The sequence below is a fragment of the Mesoplodon bidens genome (genome assembly GCF_964165515.1).
Source record: "Mesoplodon bidens genome assembly, chromosome: 11".
NCBI classification, from domain to species: domain Eukaryota; kingdom Metazoa; phylum Chordata; class Mammalia; order Artiodactyla; family Ziphiidae; genus Mesoplodon; species Mesoplodon bidens.
This window is the reverse complement of record NC_138167.1, coordinates 99,474,026-99,495,705: the sequence shown is the minus strand read 5'-3', so window position 1 is coordinate 99,495,705 and position 21,680 is coordinate 99,474,026. Positions and strand designations below refer to the sequence as shown.

General features: G+C 34.3%; 1 protein-coding gene across 5 annotated transcripts in view; it reads right to left on the bottom strand.

Moving 5' to 3' along the window:
* Window positions 1-21,680, bottom strand: part of OSBPL8 (oxysterol binding protein like 8) — a 163,496-nt gene that overhangs the window by 47,475 nt on the left and 94,341 nt on the right. For 4 of the 5 annotated variants that reach the window (XM_081249780.1, XM_081249781.1, XM_081249783.1 and 1 more), the window contains 6 exons: window positions 14,640-14,710; window positions 8,703-8,780; window positions 6,786-6,887; window positions 5,195-5,398; window positions 3,030-3,114; window positions 1,246-1,417 (listed from right to left, as the gene is read on the bottom strand). In XM_081249780.1, the coding sequence (XP_081105906.1) occupies window positions 1,246-1,417; window positions 3,030-3,114; window positions 5,195-5,398; window positions 6,786-6,887; window positions 8,703-8,780; window positions 14,640-14,710 (712 nt within the window). Of the gene's footprint in view, window positions 1-1,245; window positions 1,418-3,029; window positions 3,115-5,194; window positions 5,399-6,785; window positions 6,888-8,702; window positions 8,781-11,028; window positions 11,063-14,639; window positions 14,711-21,680 lie in introns of all 5 variants that reach the window. The other variant, XM_081249784.1, reaches the window with a different exon arrangement.

Here is a 21,680-nt window from a genome sequence, read left to right as displayed (position 1 = left end):
AAGCAAAGCAAAACAAAACATCTCTCTAGGATTACATAGCTAGTAAACTGTTATACTGGATTCAAATTTAGGATCATATCTGATTCATTTTCCTATTCACAATGTGGTGAATTACAAAGAAAAGTGTATGGTGTCTTACACAGAAAAGAGACTCAAAATTTTTTAATGAATAAATACTTGAAGCAGATGAATTTTAAGATCCCCAAATAAGAGCATTTAAGGATTACCTGGTATACTATAATACCAGGGGAAAAGGCCCCAACAAAAATCCATTCCTATATCAGTGCACCTCCCTCCCCCTCATCCTATCTCATTCAGACTCCTACACTAGGATAAAATAAAGCTCCAGATTATAGATCTGCAAAGAAAGGATGTAAAAGATAAGGTAATGGTGGTTTTATTTATTTATTTATTTATTTATGGTGGTTTTAAAAGAGAGTAAAGAAAAAGAGTCAAACAAAAGGATAGGAAAAAAAAAAAAGTTCAGCTCCGCTTACAGGGAAGCGAGGAGAGAAGCAGTCTAACTTTGAGGAGGGTAACGTCAATGCTGACAGAAATAAGTGGCTGCAGAGAAGCTGAGGGCTGGAGCCAGGGAGGAAAAGGGGAAGTCTATTTTTCCTGCAAAGCAACAGAAGAGATCTGAACCTCAACCTTCGCTTCCTTGAAGAAAATTTTTTTTAGTATTAACTACAATGAATGCTTCAGGGGGAAAAAAAAAACCACAAATAGGATACAGTTCCAATTTGAAACACAATATAATAGGAGAATTCCACAAATACCAGGTAGAATAAGTCAGGTCCATTATAGAAAAAACAAAAAAGTGCTATAGAACAACAGTAGAAGGACGGATTACATCTCATTTTTATGAGGAAAAGAAAGGCTTAGCATGTGATATAATACTTGAGATTGAGATTGGCCTTGAAGAAAACACAGGAGTATGACAGAAGAAGAGAGCAAGGAAGACTAGAGGTCATTCTTAATTGAGGGAACACCAGGCACAAAGACAAGGTAGTTAGCATGGTTGTATTTAGGAAAGAACAAATAATTCATATTAGCTGGAATCAAGGAAATAACTTTCTACACCTCACCATAGCAACTCAACAAATTTTAAACCAGGCCATAGGGGTGTAAAGACACCTAAGTTTCAATCCTAGATACAATACAAAAATTCTAGGCCTGCCAACTAACCTAGTGAATAACATAGTCTCGAAAATAATCACCAAATTAGTAGCAATATCTACTTACTGGAAGTTATCACCACTGTGGAGACTGTTAGCACGTAGTAAGCCATACAAAGTCACATGTGTGCTCTCTGATGAGAAGCTCAGGTCATGTTCCTTTCCTTCCCTGATCATTGTACGTTTAAGAAGACTAGAACATTTCAAAGCCAACTCCAAAGCATCCATCCAGCACCTTCCTAGAAGAAGACAGATTCATAAACAGTATAATTCAATAAACTAGAAAAACTAGCATCTATCTTAATTTAACACTGTTAACTTTTAAACATACTATTATTTCTCTCAGAAACATGCACTGTAAAAGTTAATTAGAATATAAAAATCTGCCAGGATGTCTTAATGCAATTTTTCAGTTTAATAAGTGCTTTTTACATTCTAAATATCTAGAAACCAGTGGTAAATAAATAACATTGATGTACATTAGAAAATACATCTAATCTAAAATAAATGTACTTTATTTTTAAAAGCTTCAAACATTAACATGTAGAATAACTGAAGGTACCAAAAAGGTACATGAAATGTACCTAACGGATTATGTTTCTACTATAAACAAACTATCTAAAATAATATTTTGTTGTTGACAGGACATCTATCCCAGGTTTAGCACCCAAATTTTAAGTCAGAAAAATGCCTGTCTAATACTGTTATTAACTGCCATATTAGTTAGTAGAAATATTAATAACTTAATTTTGTGTGTGTGTGGTTGACTCCTTCTATGTATTTTAATTTTTGTTTATATTCGACTATAGTTGATTTACAATGTTGTGTTTCAGGTGCACAGCAAAGTGATCCAGTTATACATATACATATATCTATTCTTTCTGAAATTTTTTTTCCCGTTTAGGTTATTACAGAATATTGAGCAGAGTTCCCTGTGCTCAACAGCGCTCAGCAGTAGGTCCTTGTTGGTTATCTATTGTAAATATAATCGTGTGTATATGTCAATCCCCAAACTCCCAATTTATCCCTCCCCCCAATAACTTTATTTTTTTTAATTAAGATTTAGAACAGTACTAGCAGAAAAAAAATGTTAATTGCTCTTAAAAGTCATATACATTTGTTTCAGGATATGGTGGCAATATCAGCCACATAAATCATTTTCATAATGAAAGCTCATGCCTATGATATTTTGATTTAAAAAATAATCATCTAGTGAAAGTAAAGTTTAGAAGGTTACATGATTCCCTAGGCTAAGCTAGTCTACACTATAAAACATAAAAGTGAAGAAAAAATCCATTATCAATTATTAAAGTTTTAAAGTTACCTTGCTTTCATACAAATTATACCCTCCCTATATTTGTTTCAGGAATTAAGTATTAAGTAATAAAGTACAGAATAGAAGTTTGTGTTTGAATGTCTTATGCAAAAAAACAAAAACAAAATAATGTATACAGTGTCATGTTAATATTTAATGATAAAATATAAATAGTATTAAATGTACTTCTAAAATGACAAAACTTAATGAGTTACCACAGAGAATACTAATCAAGTCAAAAAGGTGTTAATATGTCAATAAAGGATGAAGTTTATCCAGGCTGCTAGTTTATCACTCAATTATATGATGCTTCCTTCCTATTAGATTTCCCCATTTGTCAACCAAGTTGATGATATATTTGGTGTTCTAGGCAATTTATGATTATAATACTTCTGCTGCAAATTCCATACTAAACGCAGATTTCCCAAAGGAAAATGCAGTGATCTATAAAAGTATAGATCTATAAAAATATATAGTATATTTTTAAGTGACCCTTAAAAATAAGGACCATAATTCAATCCATCATTTGTATTTACCATCTGACTCTGAAGTAGCTCGGATGATCAGATAACTGCTAGGTAAGGGCTGAGTTATGGATCCAACTGCTTCACCTTTTGGACCCTTAAAAGCAGAATAAACAAAATAAATGGTGTATAGTATTACAAGATCTCAATTTTATATTATTCATTATTATCTGTAATAATCGAAGTGAGGCGTGGATTATAATTTTTAAAAACAAACAAGCTTTAATTTCATGCTTCTTGAGAAAACAAATGTTAAGTACTGAGGAAAGCTTTCCTCTTTCACAAAATTTACCTCCTTACCAGAAAACTGAACTTATAGTTAACATTCAGCATTATCTCTGCATATTGTTCACATATTAAAGAGAAACCTAAAATTTCCCATACGAGACCAAATTTTAATTTAACAGAGAATTTCCATACCACAGAAACTATTAGATAAGAAATACTAAATTTCTGGAAGCCTAAAGAAACAGCTGGAAACTTGTAAGAAAAAGAGAAATGAATTTTTACTAGGTCCAGGGAAAATAATTTTTTAAGTTGTCAGATCAAAGAACAAAATGGATTTTAAGAAGCATAAACTTTAGGAAGTAAAGATGAGCATTTAAAGTGAAAAAAGTAGAAACAAATCAATACGATTTTAACAAATCCTATAAAATCCCTTGGGTATTTTCAAATGGCTTTATAATTTATGGTCTAGTTCCTAGAACCAGTATAGAGTAGGACCTTGAGTCAGACTGCCTGGGTTTCAATCTTGATTCCATACTAGAAAAATTACTTAAGTAACCTCTTTAGGCCTCAATCTCTTTATCTGGGTAATGGGGGAAATTTGTATCCTCCTTATCTCGTACCTTACAGGTACGAGAATTAAAAAAAGATTCCATATAACATGCTTTAAAGAGTCCCTGACACAAAGTAAAAATTTATAAACATTACTCTTTCCTAAGCATAGACATTGACTTTAAAGCTGCTTAAACAATGTCCTAAGTAGGTTTTGCTTGTGAAGAATATTCTGATGTTTATATAATTGTACAAATTTCCCTCCCGCCAATATCTGGAATGAAATAACTTGACATTATAAGTATCTTCTAATGATTTAAAAATTCATTATAATTCTTACAATGCCTAAAAATAGTAGTAAAGAATAAATAATATACATATAAAAGATTTTGAAAGTAATTTTTTTTCACTTCAGAATGACATGATACAGAAATACCAGAGGTTTCATGGGTTAAATTCTTTCCCCTGTGGGAAGTATATAATCTCAGAATAAAACTAACTCTGTAATCCTAAATTTATGCCTGCTATGATTCCAGACTACTGAAATAAAGGTTAAAAGTCCAGGTCTTTTCCTAGGTGTCTGTATATTGCCTAATTAAGCAATACCCAACAAATTAAAAAGCTGAAGCACTTTTAGTTCTAATCTCAATTAGGTTGTTTACCTAAAGGAGGCGTCCTAAAACTTTATTCAAGTGTAATTGACTTTAGAAACTAAAACAAGGATCACTTCGTAAAAACTTAAGCTAGATTCATTTATTCAGTTAGCATGTACTGCCTGTCTACTGTTTGTAGAATTCCTTAGTATAACCGTTTATCAAATAGAGCATTTCTATTTTCTTGATTGTTTGTTTTTAAAACAAGGAGTGACCACGGTAATGCTTTTTAGTTATAAAAGCATTAGAGCTCCATCTTCAAAGAAAGCTGCCTCTCAAAAATATGTAGGACTGCTTCTGCTTATAGGCTTCCTATCACATATTTATATCACTACAGGAAAGGCCACCAAAATAAATGGAAGCTTCTGTTCTAGGGAGTCTGACCATTTGATAAAGAGAAAAACACTCACAGTAAACAGGATACAGTATTACAAAGCAAAGCTGGTAATTGCAAAGTAAAAGAACAGTACAAACAATCCCTACAGACGAGAGATAATAAGGTACAATATAAATTTGGGAAGGATTTTCTGGAGAAGTTTTTAAGTTAGATCTTAAAGGTAAACTAAGCATTTTGGTGCACATTTCATCGTGGGTAGAAACAGAAAGAGGAATAATGTGATTGAAGACAAAAACAAATTTATAAGTTCCGGCAGAGGACAGCCATCATTAATCATTCATTGATTTATCTCAGTTCTACTTATAGATTGTCCTCTTTACCTCTCACCTATATAACAAGTGCTTACTTACCTTCACTGCCCAAATGGACTGCTCCAAAGGATGGAAAAGTTTAAAACAAAAGCCATCCTTTTTTGATGGACGCTCAATGATCTCACAGGCATTCAGAAGGACTGTTCCTACCCATTGACCATTTTTTTGGGTTTTATAGATCAGTAGCACACCAGGTTTCAACACACACCACAATTTGGTCCAGCTCTTTAGAGTACCACGAATCTACAAAAATATAAGTTTATTTAAGAAATAAACCTTCGTTTCTCTGCTTCACAAGATACTAACCAAACAGAGGCAAATAGGGTATTTTAATCTAAAATTTCCATAAAGTGTACACTTTAAATTCACTAGATGTATGTTTGTTAAGCTACTAAATAGCAAGCACTGGAAATAAATGTGAAAACAGCATGACTCCTGTTTCTGAGGAACTTAAATTCTAGTGGGAGACTGCATCAACGATTTCAAAACAATGTACCAAGTAGAATGGTTTTCCTAACCTTCCTGGCCAGGTCAGGGGCCATTAAAATATACTTTCCTAGTACCAAGATCTGGAGCTTAAAGACTTAGTAAGTAGAGCCAATATAAGTCAGAAGGTGTTTTCAGAATTATATCGAAGAAGACCCCCGTATTACTTGAACCATCAAGGAAACTATCACTAGACTCCTATTTTAGTAAGAAAACTTCCATGACAGATCCCATAAGGATTTTAGGTTGGAGGTTGTACCTACCCTTGGGGAAGGTGAAAAGCTTTCAGTGCTGGGGTGATTTTTAGGTGAAAGCCAGGTACTAAAACTTCCTGGGAGTCAGGGTCTTACAAGACCGTTCTCAAAGTTAGCATTAGTCTAAAATATTCCTACCAAATATCCTACAGATAAGAATGATAAAGAGGATAGAGTGACTAAGATGACAGAAAATAAAAATAAGTGGAAATAACCAGAGGCTAAAAGAATAAGGAATAGAAATAGCAATATGTATGTTGTTCTGCAAATTAATGCTTTTCAAATGGTAACTTCTACACTAACTTTGTCTCATATCTTCTCCAAAATGCAAATATACCAAGTCTACAATAATACTAAATGATAATTTGAACAGCAAACAAAATATTTCTTTACAGCACATCAATGAGACCAGCGGTCCCCAACCTTTCTGGCACCAGGGACCAGTTTTGTGGAAGACAATTTTTCCACAAGGAGGGGGGATGGTTCAGGTGATGGGGGAGCAGCAGATGAAGCTTCGCTCGCTGGCCCGCCACTCACCTCCGGCTGTGCGGCCCGGTTCCTAATAGGCCGCGAACCGGTACTAGTCCGTGGTCTGGGGGTTGAGGACCCCTGGATTAGATTATATCATGTCACACAAATCAAAATGCCTTTTTAAAAGAACTGCTATCCATATTTGATGTTACTGTCAAGAGAGACAACATTAAGGTTTCTTCTCTCCATTAAGACTGGAACATAGATCCTCTGGGATACAACTAATAGTTTCTTCATCAGTGAGAAACAATCAACCTAGGAGATGTTTTTGTCTTGCAGGCTTTTAGGTGCACTCTGGGCTTTCCTATTCCAGTTGGTAAATATCCAGCCTTTGAATTCAAGAGTCAATACAAACTGACCTTCAACCAATCAGCCATAACAATAACAGAGGGATCCGTGATTGTACTGAGTAACTCCTTTGTGGCTCTTTTCTTTTCTTCTCGGTAATTTTTCTTTTGTACCTATTTTACAGAAATAATAGAAAAATTAAAAATACATTAGAAATAGGCAATTCCTCTCCAATTTTTTAGCTCCATAGAATGTAAAAAATTTTACACTCTAAAATAAAATTCTAAACCTCTTTTAGAATTCTAGCATCTTAGGACAGACTTTTTTTTTTAAGAGCTGGTAGAAATTTTTAGAAAAGCAAGGTTAGAATCTAGTTTTTCTGATCACTAGTCCAATTTTCTGTATATTTTTAAAGAATTTTACGTTTTTAAAATTACACAGTACATGAATACAAACTCATGGTAAAAATTTCAAACAACACAAAGCTAAAAGCCGTTTTTATTATACCCTCTCCTATTCCGATTCCCAGAATTGATCACTGTTAACCTTCAGGAAAACACTATCCTTTCAGGCCTCTTCTATGTACACAACCTATAGAAATATACAGCTTTTGTGTTTGTTTTTGTTTTCTTGAACACATAAAAAAGGTTCTCCTATTCAATATTTTTTGGAGCATTTCAATTCTCTTTCCATTCCATGTCTACCTCATTCTTTTAACTGCTACACAGGATTTCTAGTATGAATAAAATAATAAGGGGTAACATTTACGGGAGACACTCTGCGTACCAGTCACTGTTGTAAGCACTTTACATGTATTACCTCATTTAATACTCACAATAACCTTGGGAAGTAGGACTATCATTATCCTTATTTTACAGATGAGAAAACTGAGGCACAGAGAGTAAATTGCCCAGGATCACACAGTTAGTAATTCATGGAGGCAGAATTCAAATAAAGGCAGCCTGGCTCTAAAACACATGCTTTTAAGCACCATGCTATACTGCTTCTATAATTTTTCTTAATATATTCTCTTACTGATGGAAATCTACTCTGTTGTCAGTTTTTCATATCCCAAACAATGCTGTAGTTATTTAGGACTGGCAATTTTTCTCTCTTTTCTGACACTAATATATAAGATATAAATAACTAAGAAACCACAACATTGAAACTAATTCATTCAAATTATCAAAGTTTTATCCTTCATAAGTCACTCCTGAGATAATTTGGGAAAGTAGCACTGAAAAATCTTATTATTTATTGCTTTGTTGTTGTTCACGAAGGGGAGAAGATAACCTATCAGTGACTTTTTATAAACTAAAACACAAAATTTTCCTGGTTGCATTTAATGGTGAAGAGACTACATACACACAAGAAATTTTAATAATTATACAGTCAAAAAGTTTTGACTTTGGTCTTTGTTAATATGCATATCTGAATTAACAGATTTCATATAGGATTGTAAATGCACATACGTATAGGATCAGATATGGAAAAAAAGAGGGGCAAAACAGACTATATGGGAATCAAGAATCAATTGGAAAGCATGTGTTCCTTAAACTCCAGGATCTGTGGCCATTCTGGAAGGCAGCCCCAGTACTACCTATTTCTTAGGAGAAGCTGGATATCTGGACTTATAATTGTTGGCTCAAATTTTTAAAACACTGTGTAGGTCAAACAAAATATATATTACCTGTGGGCCAAATTCAGCCCATGATTTAGCAGTCAGTAAACTCAAATTTCAAAGAGCAGCAGAGTTTCCCGTTATGTTCTGTAACACAGTGGCGTGCTTGACTCAAGTACAGCAGTGCAAAGATATCCAGTCCTCAGCACCCGCACCCCAGCTGAGGGCCAGAATAGCACTGGGACAGTCATCAAAGAGTCTCTTCAGTTGATTCCAGCATGCCATACAAACATTAACATTTTTTTTTCTTCCTTTAGGATTACAAATATTTATTTCTTTATCTTATTTCATAACTGTGGAAACTAACCTTGAGAGATTCTTTTTTTGTAAGCTTGCTTGAAGCTGAACTATCCTTCTCCGAGCCATTATAAAGTTTAGATTCAGACTGAAGTCACATGGAAATGAAGAAAAGAGAAATAATTAAAACCGTCACTTATTCTACACACACATACAGCACATAAAAACTAATGTTAAAACTATGTTTGTGACATTCTTCCCATTCATTGCTGTGATTTAGGCAAATGTCAATTTTCAAATACCAATTTTCCCTTTACAGTATTTGGGTTTGAAAACTAATCCACATTAAAGCCACAAAAAGACAAAAAAACCCACTTATCAATAAATTAATTTACAATGTGAGGTTAAATAAGATCATTTGTAAATCTTTGCATTCTATTTTTCAGGGTATTTCTGAAAAATACAATTATTTACTTATTCTTAGAACAAATGTATCCAAAGCAGTGTAATTTTTTAAGTTGAAATATTCTAAAAAACAAAAAACTTCTAGCAAGTTGCTGTACACATTGCCCTATTGCAACTCCTTCTCCAAAGGGAATAAATACAAACATCTTCAGAAACTAGTACTGAAACACCCTAAGTTGTACAGTGTTTAAAAATCAATATTCCTAGCACCTACTTCTTCCTAACTATCCAGTGCCCGTAAATTATTATTAATGTCTTAAACTTGTTTCCAGACTTTGTTTATACTTGATATTTCAATTTGATCCTCATAACAACCTTGAAAAATAGGCATAACAAGTGGTTTTATCTCCATTTTACAAATCATGAAAGGGAGGCTCAGGGATGTTGGTTTTCTAAACAATCCATCAACAGCAGGGATCAGAACCTGGGTCTCCTAATCCAGGACTCTTTCAAGGAGACTACTTTCTTCCACCAGAGTAGAAGAATATAGAACTAAAAGCTGTTTCTATAATTCCTGGAACAATTAAATTAAACATATTCCTCCACTGTTCTATGATTTTCATTTTCACCTGTTGTTAGACATGGGAGAAGGTACTTAAAGTTTGTAGCATTACTCCCAGTGCCAGGAAAGTATATGGGGCTTGATCCAAATGGTAGCTTTCAAGTGTTTAATGGCCAGATCTACATAATATCACTAGACGTGATCAAGGATGAAAAACTTTGGGTACAAACTCCCTCACTCAATTTTAAGATCCATGAGGACAGGGACCATGTTTATTCATCAACTGTAGCCAGCTATCACCTGGGGAAAAGGAAGGGCTCAATAAGTACCTTTAGAATTAATAAAATGAAAATGAAACTAGCATTTGCAGCTCACCTCTCCTAAAAATGCCTCCGCTACTTAGTACAAAATACGAATTATTATGTTGATGGTAATAACTGGCTGAACTGGAAGGGAACTGCAAACTACACTCAATGTAGAAGGTGGGGATTAACCTAATTAACTTTTTGTTGAAGTTACTCCTTTGAGAACTGGACTTGAAACATCATATTGCTTACTCCCATGATGACAGGATATGTTGTGATACTAAAACCATTCCACAAAAGTCCTCAAGCCAAACAGGTCTCTGTCCTCTCCTTGCTGTTGGAAACTCAAAGGTGACATGGCTACTGTCAGAGGAATATAATGGTTTCTATTTCCCACAGCTTAATAGGAAAATGTGTATTATAATGTACTTTTTAGATACTATTAAGTGAAGAATGCTAATAATATTAGCTTAAAAGCTAATGAAAATGGGACTTCCCTGGTGGCGCAATGGTTGAGAGTCCACCTGCCGATGCAGGGGACACGGGTTCGTGCCCTGGTCCGGAAAGATCCCACATGCCGCGGAGCAGCTGGACCCGTGAGCCATGGCCGAGCCTGTGCATCCGGAGCCTGTGCTCCACAACGAGAGAGGCCACAACAGTGAGAGGCCCGCATACCGCAAAAAAAAGTTAATGAAAATGAATGACTGTTTAACTCTTTACCAAGTACTATGTAAATACTTTATATGTTCTGCTTCATTTAATCCTCAAAGCAACCTTATGAGAGAGTTGTAGTTCCTCCTTTTGCTACTAAAGAAACTAAGACTAACAGATTAAATAACTTCCCAAAGTCAGTCATAAGTAGACGATCTGGGATTTGTACGCTGGTGTGCCTAATTCTCAGTCTCATGCTCTTAGCCATCTCATCACATTTATTTCTCACCTTTTAAAACTGTTCATATAGAATCTTAGACTCAAATTTAAGACTTATCTTTATGAACAACAGGAAACCTATTTCCCTAGACATGACAAGATCTGGCTTGGAGATTCCTAAACGATTCCAGTATATAAGGGACCAGCAGACCAGATGGCTGTCACATGAGCTTGGTAAACTACAGCACACATACTTCAAGGAATCCTTGCCATACTGTGCAGCTAGTTCTGAAAAAAAGAAAAAAAAAGGATCCAGTGACCAAGGTCTATAGTCTTTTTCATGAAATACTACCAGAGTTTTCTGAATCAACAAGTTACCTTTTAAATACCAAGAATCATAAACTGGTATTTTGTTGGAAATATTTTACTAAACTAAGTTTCCTCCTTTTATAAACTTACTGACCACTATTTTAATGATGATACCTTATGGGCTGTGCAACTATGGGAAGTTATTCAATCTCTTCCAGTCTTAATTGATCATTTATAAAATAAGGATATTCCTATCAAGTCATAAGGTCGCTTTGAGGGGTAAATGAGGTAGTGTGCATGATGTATTTAACACAGTACTTGGTATACTGTGTTTCAGGTTTGTGACTATCCTCTAGATTGCAAGTGTTGACAAAAATATGACCTTTAGATAAATGGAACACTAACATATGAGTATACTTTTGACTTGCTTTGAAAACTATAAAATACTGCAGATATAAGGAATAGAACCAGTAATGATAAGTTACTATGACTCTATCCGATATTTTGATTTGGAAAGAAAATTTTTTTTTTAATGTCCAAGGAAATATATTTTTTACAGCAGGAGGTAGATGATTTAGCAAACCTACAGGTACGCAGACTGATGGCTGGAGAATCAAGTGAAGATCTCGGCTCAGAAACCCCTTACCCTGGTAACAGCTCCTTTTATCCCACTAGACACACCATTCATGTTGGCAATTCCTTTCACTGAGGTGGACAATGAAAACTATATTTAACAATGCGAAAAGGAAGACGGGATGATCTGAGTAACTGATTTCTCCAAGTCACTCATTTACAGGATGCATGAGAAACAGGAACTGCCTTTATGTTTAAAATGGCGGGGGTTGGGGGGAAAGAAGGATACTGCAAATTCAGTGACCACAGTGACAGTACTGATACTTGCTGCATCAAATTCATAAAAGTACAAGGTTAAAATTATTTAATGGTTTCAGTTATGCACATCGATCATAGAAGGAATAACAAGATTTTGCTTCCCAAAGTGACTTAGGTAAGAACAAAATCTTCACAATTCCATGAGATTAAGGTTTGATGACAAATGTATAAATTTTAGGATTGTTCTGAAAAACAACAGGGTGGAATATATGCTAAAATTTATAAGGACAAACTAGTGACTATGTATCTCTTAAGCTAACAGAATAAACCAAGGTTAAACCTAAGGTAAGATAGAATCAATAAGATTCAGCTCTTGGAAAATAACAGAATGAGTACAATTCTACTTACACCAAATAGTTACCATGTCAAGAAGCCTATTCATTCACTGTAGTTCTTTATGCAAAGTAAGAAAAACGAATTCTCAAACACCTATTATTAATCAAGTACTTCATGAGGCACTTAACAGCATCACAACCTGAGAGTTAGATCTTACCTCTTTTGTACAGATAAGAAAACTGAAGCCACTTTGAATTCTAGCTCTACCATTTTGACCCTTGAGAGTTATTTAACTTCTCTAAGCTTCGGTTTGTTCACTAATAAAATGGGGCCAATAATACCTGTCTTCTAGTATCCTTAAGAGAGTTAAAAAGACACTTAGCAAGCTCTTAGTACAAAATAGCTATTAATGTCATTATAATTAGCATCTAAGAAGTCACAGGTATTATATGACGGTCGAGATTCAAACTCACTTTTTTGACCCTAAAGCAGTGGGTGATTGCTGTGCAGTAGAACTTTCTGAATAACAGAAATATTCTACATCTGAGTAGTCCAATATGGTAGCCACTACCTATAAGTGGCTAGTGAGCTATTGAGATGTGGCTAGTGTAAATGAGGAACCAAATTTCTAATTTTATTTAATTTTAATTTAACGTTCATACACAACTAGGTGCTATTGTACTCAAGGTGCAGCCAGTGTTTCCTTTTATTTGTTAATGCACACTGCTTCATTAAGGTATGTAAACTTGCTTTTCAGGCTCCCTGCCCCCCCCCACCCCTCCTGCCCTCCCTCACCCTCCCATTTAGAGACTACATGTAGATGGCTGTGGTAGGTAGATCTGGAGTTTAGGGTTCTGAGTAGGAATACCACTGTTCCATACATTCACCAATTCTGGTATTAACTGCTTGAAAATAGGTTTTTTAAATTCCATAAATTTCATTGTATTTCTAACCATGGCAGAACCAAGATAAATCATCTCCTCATTAATTATGCATCTCATATGAAACGATAAAGGTATTTCTCATGCATACATTATATACATACAAAGTCCTACTAAATTTTCACCTTATGTACTTATATACATATAACTACAGGATGGACCTTTATGTAATGAATACTTGAAAAGTTAAGTGTGAATAAAATCTGTGTAAAGCATATCACGGAATATGATAAAAAATATATCATGGAATCCTCTCAACCACTCACAAGAACAGGAACAAAATATGTAGGGTTTTACAAGCCAAGCCTACTGCTGAGAATAGCAGAGAATTTACTAGCTTAAGAAATAGATTTTTGGACTTCCCTGGTGGCACAGTGGTTAAGAATCTGCCTGCCAGTACAGGGGACACGGGTTTGAGCCCTGGTCTGGGAAGACCCCACATGCTGCAGAGCAACTAAGCCCGTGTGCCACAACTACTGAGCCTGCACTCTAGAGCCCGCGAGCCACAACTACTGAGCCCATGAGCCACAACTACTGAAGCCCGCATGCCTAGAGCCTGTGCTCTGCAACGAGAAGCCACCGCAAGGAGAAGCCCACGCACCGCAACAAAGAGCAGCCCCCGCTCACCGCAACTAGAGAAAGCCTGCGCGCAGCAACAAAGACCCAATGCAGCCATAAATAAATAAATAAATAAATAAACTAATTAATTAATTTAAAAAAAGAAATAGATTTTCTTACAGTCATTGAAGTTTGATTCCACAAACATAAAAGCTTCTCCTGCTACTAAACCTGACCAGAAATAACAGTCAAAAGTCAAATCCATTGACGAATTATAGAAAATCTAGTGAATTACAAACCCATAGGAAAGTCAATGCATCATACAATACTTTTCAAATTTGAATAGTACTCTTAAAGAAAAAATTCTCAACAGACTTAAGAATATGTACAAGTATCTCATTTGAAAATTACTAATTTAGGGAACTATGTCTTATTCTAAGAAAGTGCCTTTCAATTGCACACTATTATAGCAAGAGATGTTCGGCCTTTAACTGGTAAAATGTACATGTTTTGATTGTCATTTGAATGAACCCAAAACACTTACAAATTAAAAAACAAAACAAAACAAAAAACCCAATGAACCCTGACTATCTCTATTTCTCTACATGGAACCCTCAGACTTCAGTCTGAGATATACTGCTATAGCAGACATACCAGAACAATATCACTCAGGAGAGAACCCTGGTTACCAATAGGCTATATTTCCAAGTAACCAACAGAATCTAAATCAGCCCCAGGGAACTTTCCTTTTTTCATATATACTACATGGTTTAGATATACCAACATAAAAACATCCCATAAAAATCTGATAGGATTTCAGTGTTAGTTCACTCGTCTTAAACATTAGAAAAATGTTGTGATCATATATTTGAGGACAACAATATGCTTACCTTGCTCTTTGACATAGAAAGGGAAGATTCATCTTTGTTTTGAGAAATGTCTTCCTTTCCTCTTTCAAACCCTTTAAAAACATAGTCATTATTTCAGTATTCCACATTTGAACACATATAGGCATTAAAAAGCAAATGCACATAAGTTATTCAATTTCAAATATACACTATACAATATTTGATATACATCAGTGCAAGAAGCCTAGACTCAAAATACAGTTTTAAACTATTATAGTTTAAAGACTACTAAGGGATCATGTCTAGTATAGTAATTCTTTAGAATAAATCAAGGCTTACAGAGGCACTGGTGTCTTTCCCTGAACCCATCAACATAAGCTAAATATCTCTTTTCTCTGCTCATTCACTTGGCATGAATTCAGGACTCATGGAACTTTTATTTCAGTTAGCTGTTTTCTAACAAAGAACCAACCCAATATACTTTTCACACCTCTTGCCAAACTGGAAAACAACTCCAGAATGGGTGATAAAAGAATACTAGGGAAATAAATCTGAATTGAGGGACAGACTTTAAAAAAAATCTAATAATGTGTTTATTGTGAGAATTAAATGAGCATGCATAGAAAGCAATTAGCATAGTATTTGCAGACAGTATGTATTCAATTAACATTGACCCTTAATATTATCATTGTCACTGACTATTGTTATATAAATTCTAAAAGGATAAATCTAAAACATGAGTGCATTGGGATATATGCACAAATCTTTCCTATCATGTAACACATTAATACAGCACTATCAAAAGCAATTAACAAGTTAATGTTGTAAGGGTACAATTAGAGAAACGTTAATGCTGAGATTTGTGTGGCAGGCATAAGAGGGGCGGTACTCATTTTAATGAAGTTCTTTCTACTTTTTTTTTTTTTTTTTTTTTTTTTCTTTTTGCGGTATGTGGGCCTCTCACTGTTGCGGCCTCTCCCGTTGCGGAGCACAGGCTCCGGACGCGCAGGCCCAGCGGCCATGGCTCACGGGCCCAGCCACTCCGCGGCATATGGGATCCTCCCAGACCGGGGCACGAACCCGTATCCCCTGCATCGGCAGGCGGACTCTCAACCACTGCGCCACCAGGGAGGCCCTCTTTCTACTTTTGAGGACAAGTAATATTAACTCTTCCCTACAACTATTTGTTCTGAGTCCAATAAAAGCCTATATAAAAATATAATCATTCATAAAACAGCGTTTGAAAAGTTATCAGTAGTATCAGTGCCTGAAGCATTTAAAAATCATTTCTAGCATATCAATGAGACCATTTATTCTGTATTTGATTTATATTAGCTAAAACAAATCCATTCCATTTTCTTAATTCAGAGATTTTGCTAATTTTTTTTTTTTTTTTTTTTTTGTAATATGAAGAAGGAATCTTTTTATTTTCTTTTCCATCTCTGGTAAGCAGAAAGATCAGGCAATCCTAAAACCAAGGAGGGAAAAAAAGAAACCTGTTTCATAAATCTAACATGGAATTTTAAAGGAAAACTTACCGAGATTTGAAACTTTAGTGTAAAGCAAACCAAAGTTACATAATTCAGTTTAAAAGTTCTAAAATATTTATTCAGAGTAATAAACATTTTGTAATAAGTAATTCTTAATTCTAATGCATTAACACAAATTATTTCAAAGATCTTGTAAATACATGTACAAGAGAACAAAGATTTTCTAAAAGTATATATTATGAATGGAAAAAAGATGATGTTTTTCTTTATTCTCATAAGAACTGAATTTTACTTTAATTTCTCTAGTTTGGTTTTGGTTTCAGCTCCATCTAGGTCAATCCATTTATTAGACTAAGAAAAATGCCCACTTCACTGTGTCTACATTCACATATTATTTAAAAAACAGAACAGTAAATTAAAACAAAGTGGAAGTTACAAATCTGAATAGACTTTTTTTGAACATGCAAATATGTCCTGCAGAAAGTTTCAAATGTTGGAAAAGGACACATACGAAAGCAAGATGAAACTAAACAAAAAAACAAAAAAAAGGGCACTCATAAACATAGGTTGTATATTATGTCAGACCAATAAATGAATCCCATTTTAAAAGATTTTCTATACCTCAAACTGGCAAATCAAATCATTATTTTAAAAGCTGGCCCTGATGACTTCCAAGTTATTTAAAATTACAGCGGATAAAGCAAAAGGCTAAGTCTGGTCCAATACTTTTGAGTTTCAGCTAAGTGCAAATAAGCAGATGAGTAGCTTAAAGTGCAATGACCACATAAAAGTGTTCAAAAGCCTTAAACAGAAAATACTGCCATACTGTACACTAAGTTTTCAAGGCTAATTCCAAGGTAGGCAAAGCAAAAAGCAACACATGAAGGACTCTTTCTTCAGACTGGATAAAGGTGGCTTCCTAAAAACATGAAAAATAATCGTTATCTTAAAATGTCAGCGAAAGTATTATATTTGTTAGAAGCCAAAAAGGGCTCAGCCAAAATACTTCTTAGACTTTTATTTGTTTTCCATATATAGAGATTTAAAATTACTTAAAAATTACTCCTTTATTTCTTAAAAATGTGATATTATAGATAAAATCCTGACGCCTACAATACATTATTGACCATTTTCAATAATGCAGAACAGTTTCAGATCATGACTTTTTACCAAGTTTGCTTATTAGCGATATTAGGTAGTAAATTCTCTTCCCACTATCTTCCTCACTGCTACCATGAAATAGAAACCTACATTCCCCACCCAAATGGCTAAGATCAAAAGGACTAAGACCATGCAAATACAGGTTAGGTTAGAATACAGAACAACCGGAACACTATTCACTACTGGTGGGACTACAAATAGCATAGTCACTTTGGAAAACTATTTGACAGTATCTCCTAAAGCTGAAAGTACTCATATTCTAAGACAGAACACTTCTGATCCTAGTTATACCCAACAGAGATGAGTGTGTTCATGTTCATTAAAAGACAGGTACAAAAATGTTCACAGCAGTTTTATTCATAATAGCAAAATCTGGAGCCAACTCAAATGACTATTAATACTAGAATAAATGAATATATTATATTCACACAATGGAATGAAACACAGCAATGAAAAAGAACCAATTACCAATACACAAAACAACAAACAAAATAATGAGTAGAAAAAGCCACCTCTCCCCATCAAAAAAAAAAAGCACATAGGGCTTCCCTGGTGGCGCAGTGGTTGAGAGTCCGCCTGCCGATGCAGGGGACACGGGTTCATGCCCCAGTCCGGGAAGATCCCACATGCCGTGGAGCAGCTGGGCCCGTGAGCCATGGCCGCTGAGCCTGCGCGTCCGGAGCCTGTGCTCCGCAACGGGAGAGGCCACAACAGTGAGAGGCCCACGTACCGCAAAAAAACAAACAAACAAACAAAAAACAAAAAAAACAACAACAAAAAGCACATATCATATACCATATGATTCTACTTATATAAAGATCAGGAACTAGCAAACCTAATCTATGGTGCTAGAGGTTGGAACAGTGATTTATCTTTTTTGTAGGAGGAACTGACTGGGGTGGGCATGAGAGGGTCTTCTGGGCAACTGGGAAATGGTTACACATATCGATATATAACTAAAAATTCAAAAAGTTGTGTACTTAACTATGTGTAAGTTATGCCTCAATAAAAAAATTTTTTTAATTCAGATATCCTTCCCTATTCTTCTAGTTTATTAGACCTCTCCTGCTATGACATCCTTTCTTACTTAGTCTATATCCCTTTAACATATCCTGCTCTGGGCTAATTCTGATTCATTCATCAACAATGATGATTATTATGGGGATAATTAACATAATAATATTTATGAAAACAACAATAAAGCAACCAATATCCACTTGTAGGAACACTTGTGATTTTAAGACACTATGCTAGATGGTTTACTACTTCTAATCTTTAAAACAATGCACCCCGCTAAGTATTAGGAATATTCTATATAATTGAAAGCATTGAGGCTCACAGGAATTCAGTAACTTGACAAATGTCAGTACGTGACAGTACCAGAGCTAATTCACACTTAGGTCTCACTTTAAAATTCATGCTGTGTCTAGAATGCCAGGGTGTGTCTCAAGATCCAAGGCCAACGTCTTCTGGGAGCCTTGCTTAGATCGTGTAGGCATAGAGTTCAGCTGTCTCCTCTGAGACACAGCACTTGGTACATTTGTACTACCATATTTATCACAATGTACTTCAATTATTTGTTTTCATGTTCATGTCACATACTTGACTGTGAGTTCCTTAAAAGAAGGGTTTAATTCTTATTCATCCTTTCAAATACGAAGTTTGATAAACTGATCCAAAAATTAATAAAAAATGGACTCTTTTACTTGTAGTGGCTTTTTAAAATAGGTGAAATATAGCACACCTTCAGAAAAATGCATAAAATGTAAAGGCATAATTTAATGTATACAGTGACTATCTGCATAACCGCCACCCAAATCAAGAAATACAGAATTGTCAACATCCCATAAGAACTACTCACCACCCGCCCCATGCCATTCTTGATCACAATCTATTCTTCTTTCCCTCAAAGGTAACTACCTTGACTTTTGCGATTATTATTTACTAGCATGTCACAGCAGGTATTTCATTCATTGTCATTGCTGATTAGAATCCTACTGCATGACTACATCACTATTTATCCATCCATTGTTTGGGCTGTTTCTAGCTTGTCCCTCTTACAAACACTGGTGATATGAATATTCTTGGAAATGTATCTTAGTAGACATATATATCCATGAATATCTCTAGGGTTTAAACCTAGAAGCAGAACTCCTAGGTCAGAGTATATGTGGGTCTTCAACTTTAAGAATACCATATTGTTTACCAATTTGCTTATTTTTCCACTAGCACTGTGTGTGAGTTCTCCTTTCTCCATATCCATGGTAACACATCAATATTGACAGATTTTTAATATCTTTGCCAATCTGTTGGGTGTGTGTATCAATAGTAAATCAATGAGATTTTAGTTTGTGTGTCCCTTATTACTAATGATATTGAGCACTATCTCATGTTAATTACCATTTTAATTTTCTCTTTGTGAAGAGTCCAGATCTTTTGCACATTAAAAAAAAAAACTCATTGTCTATCTACATTAAAAAAAAAACCTCATTGTCTATCTTTTTCTTAATTTATACAGGAATTCTTAATGTTTTCCAATTATTGGTTCTTTGCCAGTTATATTTATTACAAATATCTCCCCATTCTACGGCTTCTCTTTTAATTCTCTGCACAGTCTCTTTGATGAACAGCTCTTGATCTTAATGTTGTCAAATTTAGCAATCTCATTCTTTTAACAGTTAGTGCTTTTTGGTCTTAAGAAAGTCTCCCCTAAATCTGTGGTCATGAAGATATTTTCCAATAATGTAGTAGTAAACAGAGTTTACTTTCTCTTACTAATTCAGTGGACTATGATTCCTGAATAAATTAGCACTCTGCCCCTAATTCTAATTTGTTAACAGAATACAAGTGTTATCAGCATTGATAAGGTATAACCTTTTTATATACTTCAGTAAAATTTGGTTCATTAATGTTTAGATATAATACAGAAAGATTTATGCTGCTTTAATCTTGTTAAAATGAGATTATATACACATATCTATAAATGCAGATTGAATAAGTATTTACAAAATATAGAATTGCTACATAAACTATACTGAATACAGCCAAGAATCAAGAAATTGTATAAGAAAAAAATCTCCAAGAAGTCAAAACATACTAAACAGATCTATCTATGTACTAAAGCTTACAGAGTATCTATAAACATCTTTGTTCAGAGTTTATTTATTCCAATTTCTAGGTACATGGACAAAGGGTACCATTTCTATTTTATAACTCATCATAAAGAAAAAGGCCATACCAATATATTCCTTAAGGTAGAAGTAACAAAAAAAAAAGGGGGGGGGTAGATTTTCCTAAGGAAAACTAAAATGATAAAAGGGTTGTGGTCAAAGTGGTAAAACAAAGTTATCTTTAAATATCACTAATGTAGAACCTCTCTTTCTCTAAAGATGTCAGATAAATCAATAAAATGTCCCAGAAAAAATTATATTTTTTACTTTTAACTTAAAAGAAATACATAAAAAGCCACTTCTTTGAAGTACCTAATTCTACTTCTTAGCTGATAAAATAAAACATATTTTAAAAAGCTTTTTATCATGGCTGGTTGTAATAAAACTGTTGGTTGTATTAAGAGAAATATGGAAGCATCCCTATGAATATGATTTTCTCTATTTCAAGAATTAGAAAACAAAGCCAACTATTTACTTTTCCATTCAAACAAATCTATCTAGAATGACCTTCAATATTTTCTTTGAGACGAGAAACCGACAATTCTGTCTTCAATTACCTAATGACGTAAAAACCAAATGTCTGAACAGTGAAGTTTTCTATTGTTTAGTAAGGTAACCTGATTATTCTTTATATTAAGTAGACTCATAGCATGAAGGTCAGCAAACATGTGCTAGCAAGCCTGCTGGCTTAAAAAAAGAAAATCAAGAAGACAAAGACAAATACAGAAATGGAACCAAGTCACATTGTAAAAGCAAATAAGTACAGTATTTAACAACATTAAAAAATTTTCTGTGTGTTGTATTTTCAGAGCCACTTCTGAACATAGACAAATAGTAAAATTTACACCATTTTGAGAACATTAAGAAACAAGCATGATAGTAATCATGCTACACTAAGAAGACTAAATACGGACTATGAATGTTGTTTAAAGCTTATGCTACTTAGGCAACAGTTCAGGACTATGGTTTCCAATTCTTTTCAGAAACCCTGTTAGAAAAGAAAATGAAATCAGTGAATTTACAATAATTTACTTAACTGCCCAAGTAACACTTTCTACAAGTTGTTTCACTATCTCAAAAGAATGCATATACTGCCTGGCGGCATGAATATTCACAAAAAGCTAAGAATAAAGGTTAGTGTGAAAAATGAAAATATAATTTGAATTTCACAAAATGTGTGTCAGAAAAATATATAAACAATTAAAACAAGCACCAGTTTCAGTCAATACTTCTTTACCATGAGTATTAAAAGAATATTTTTA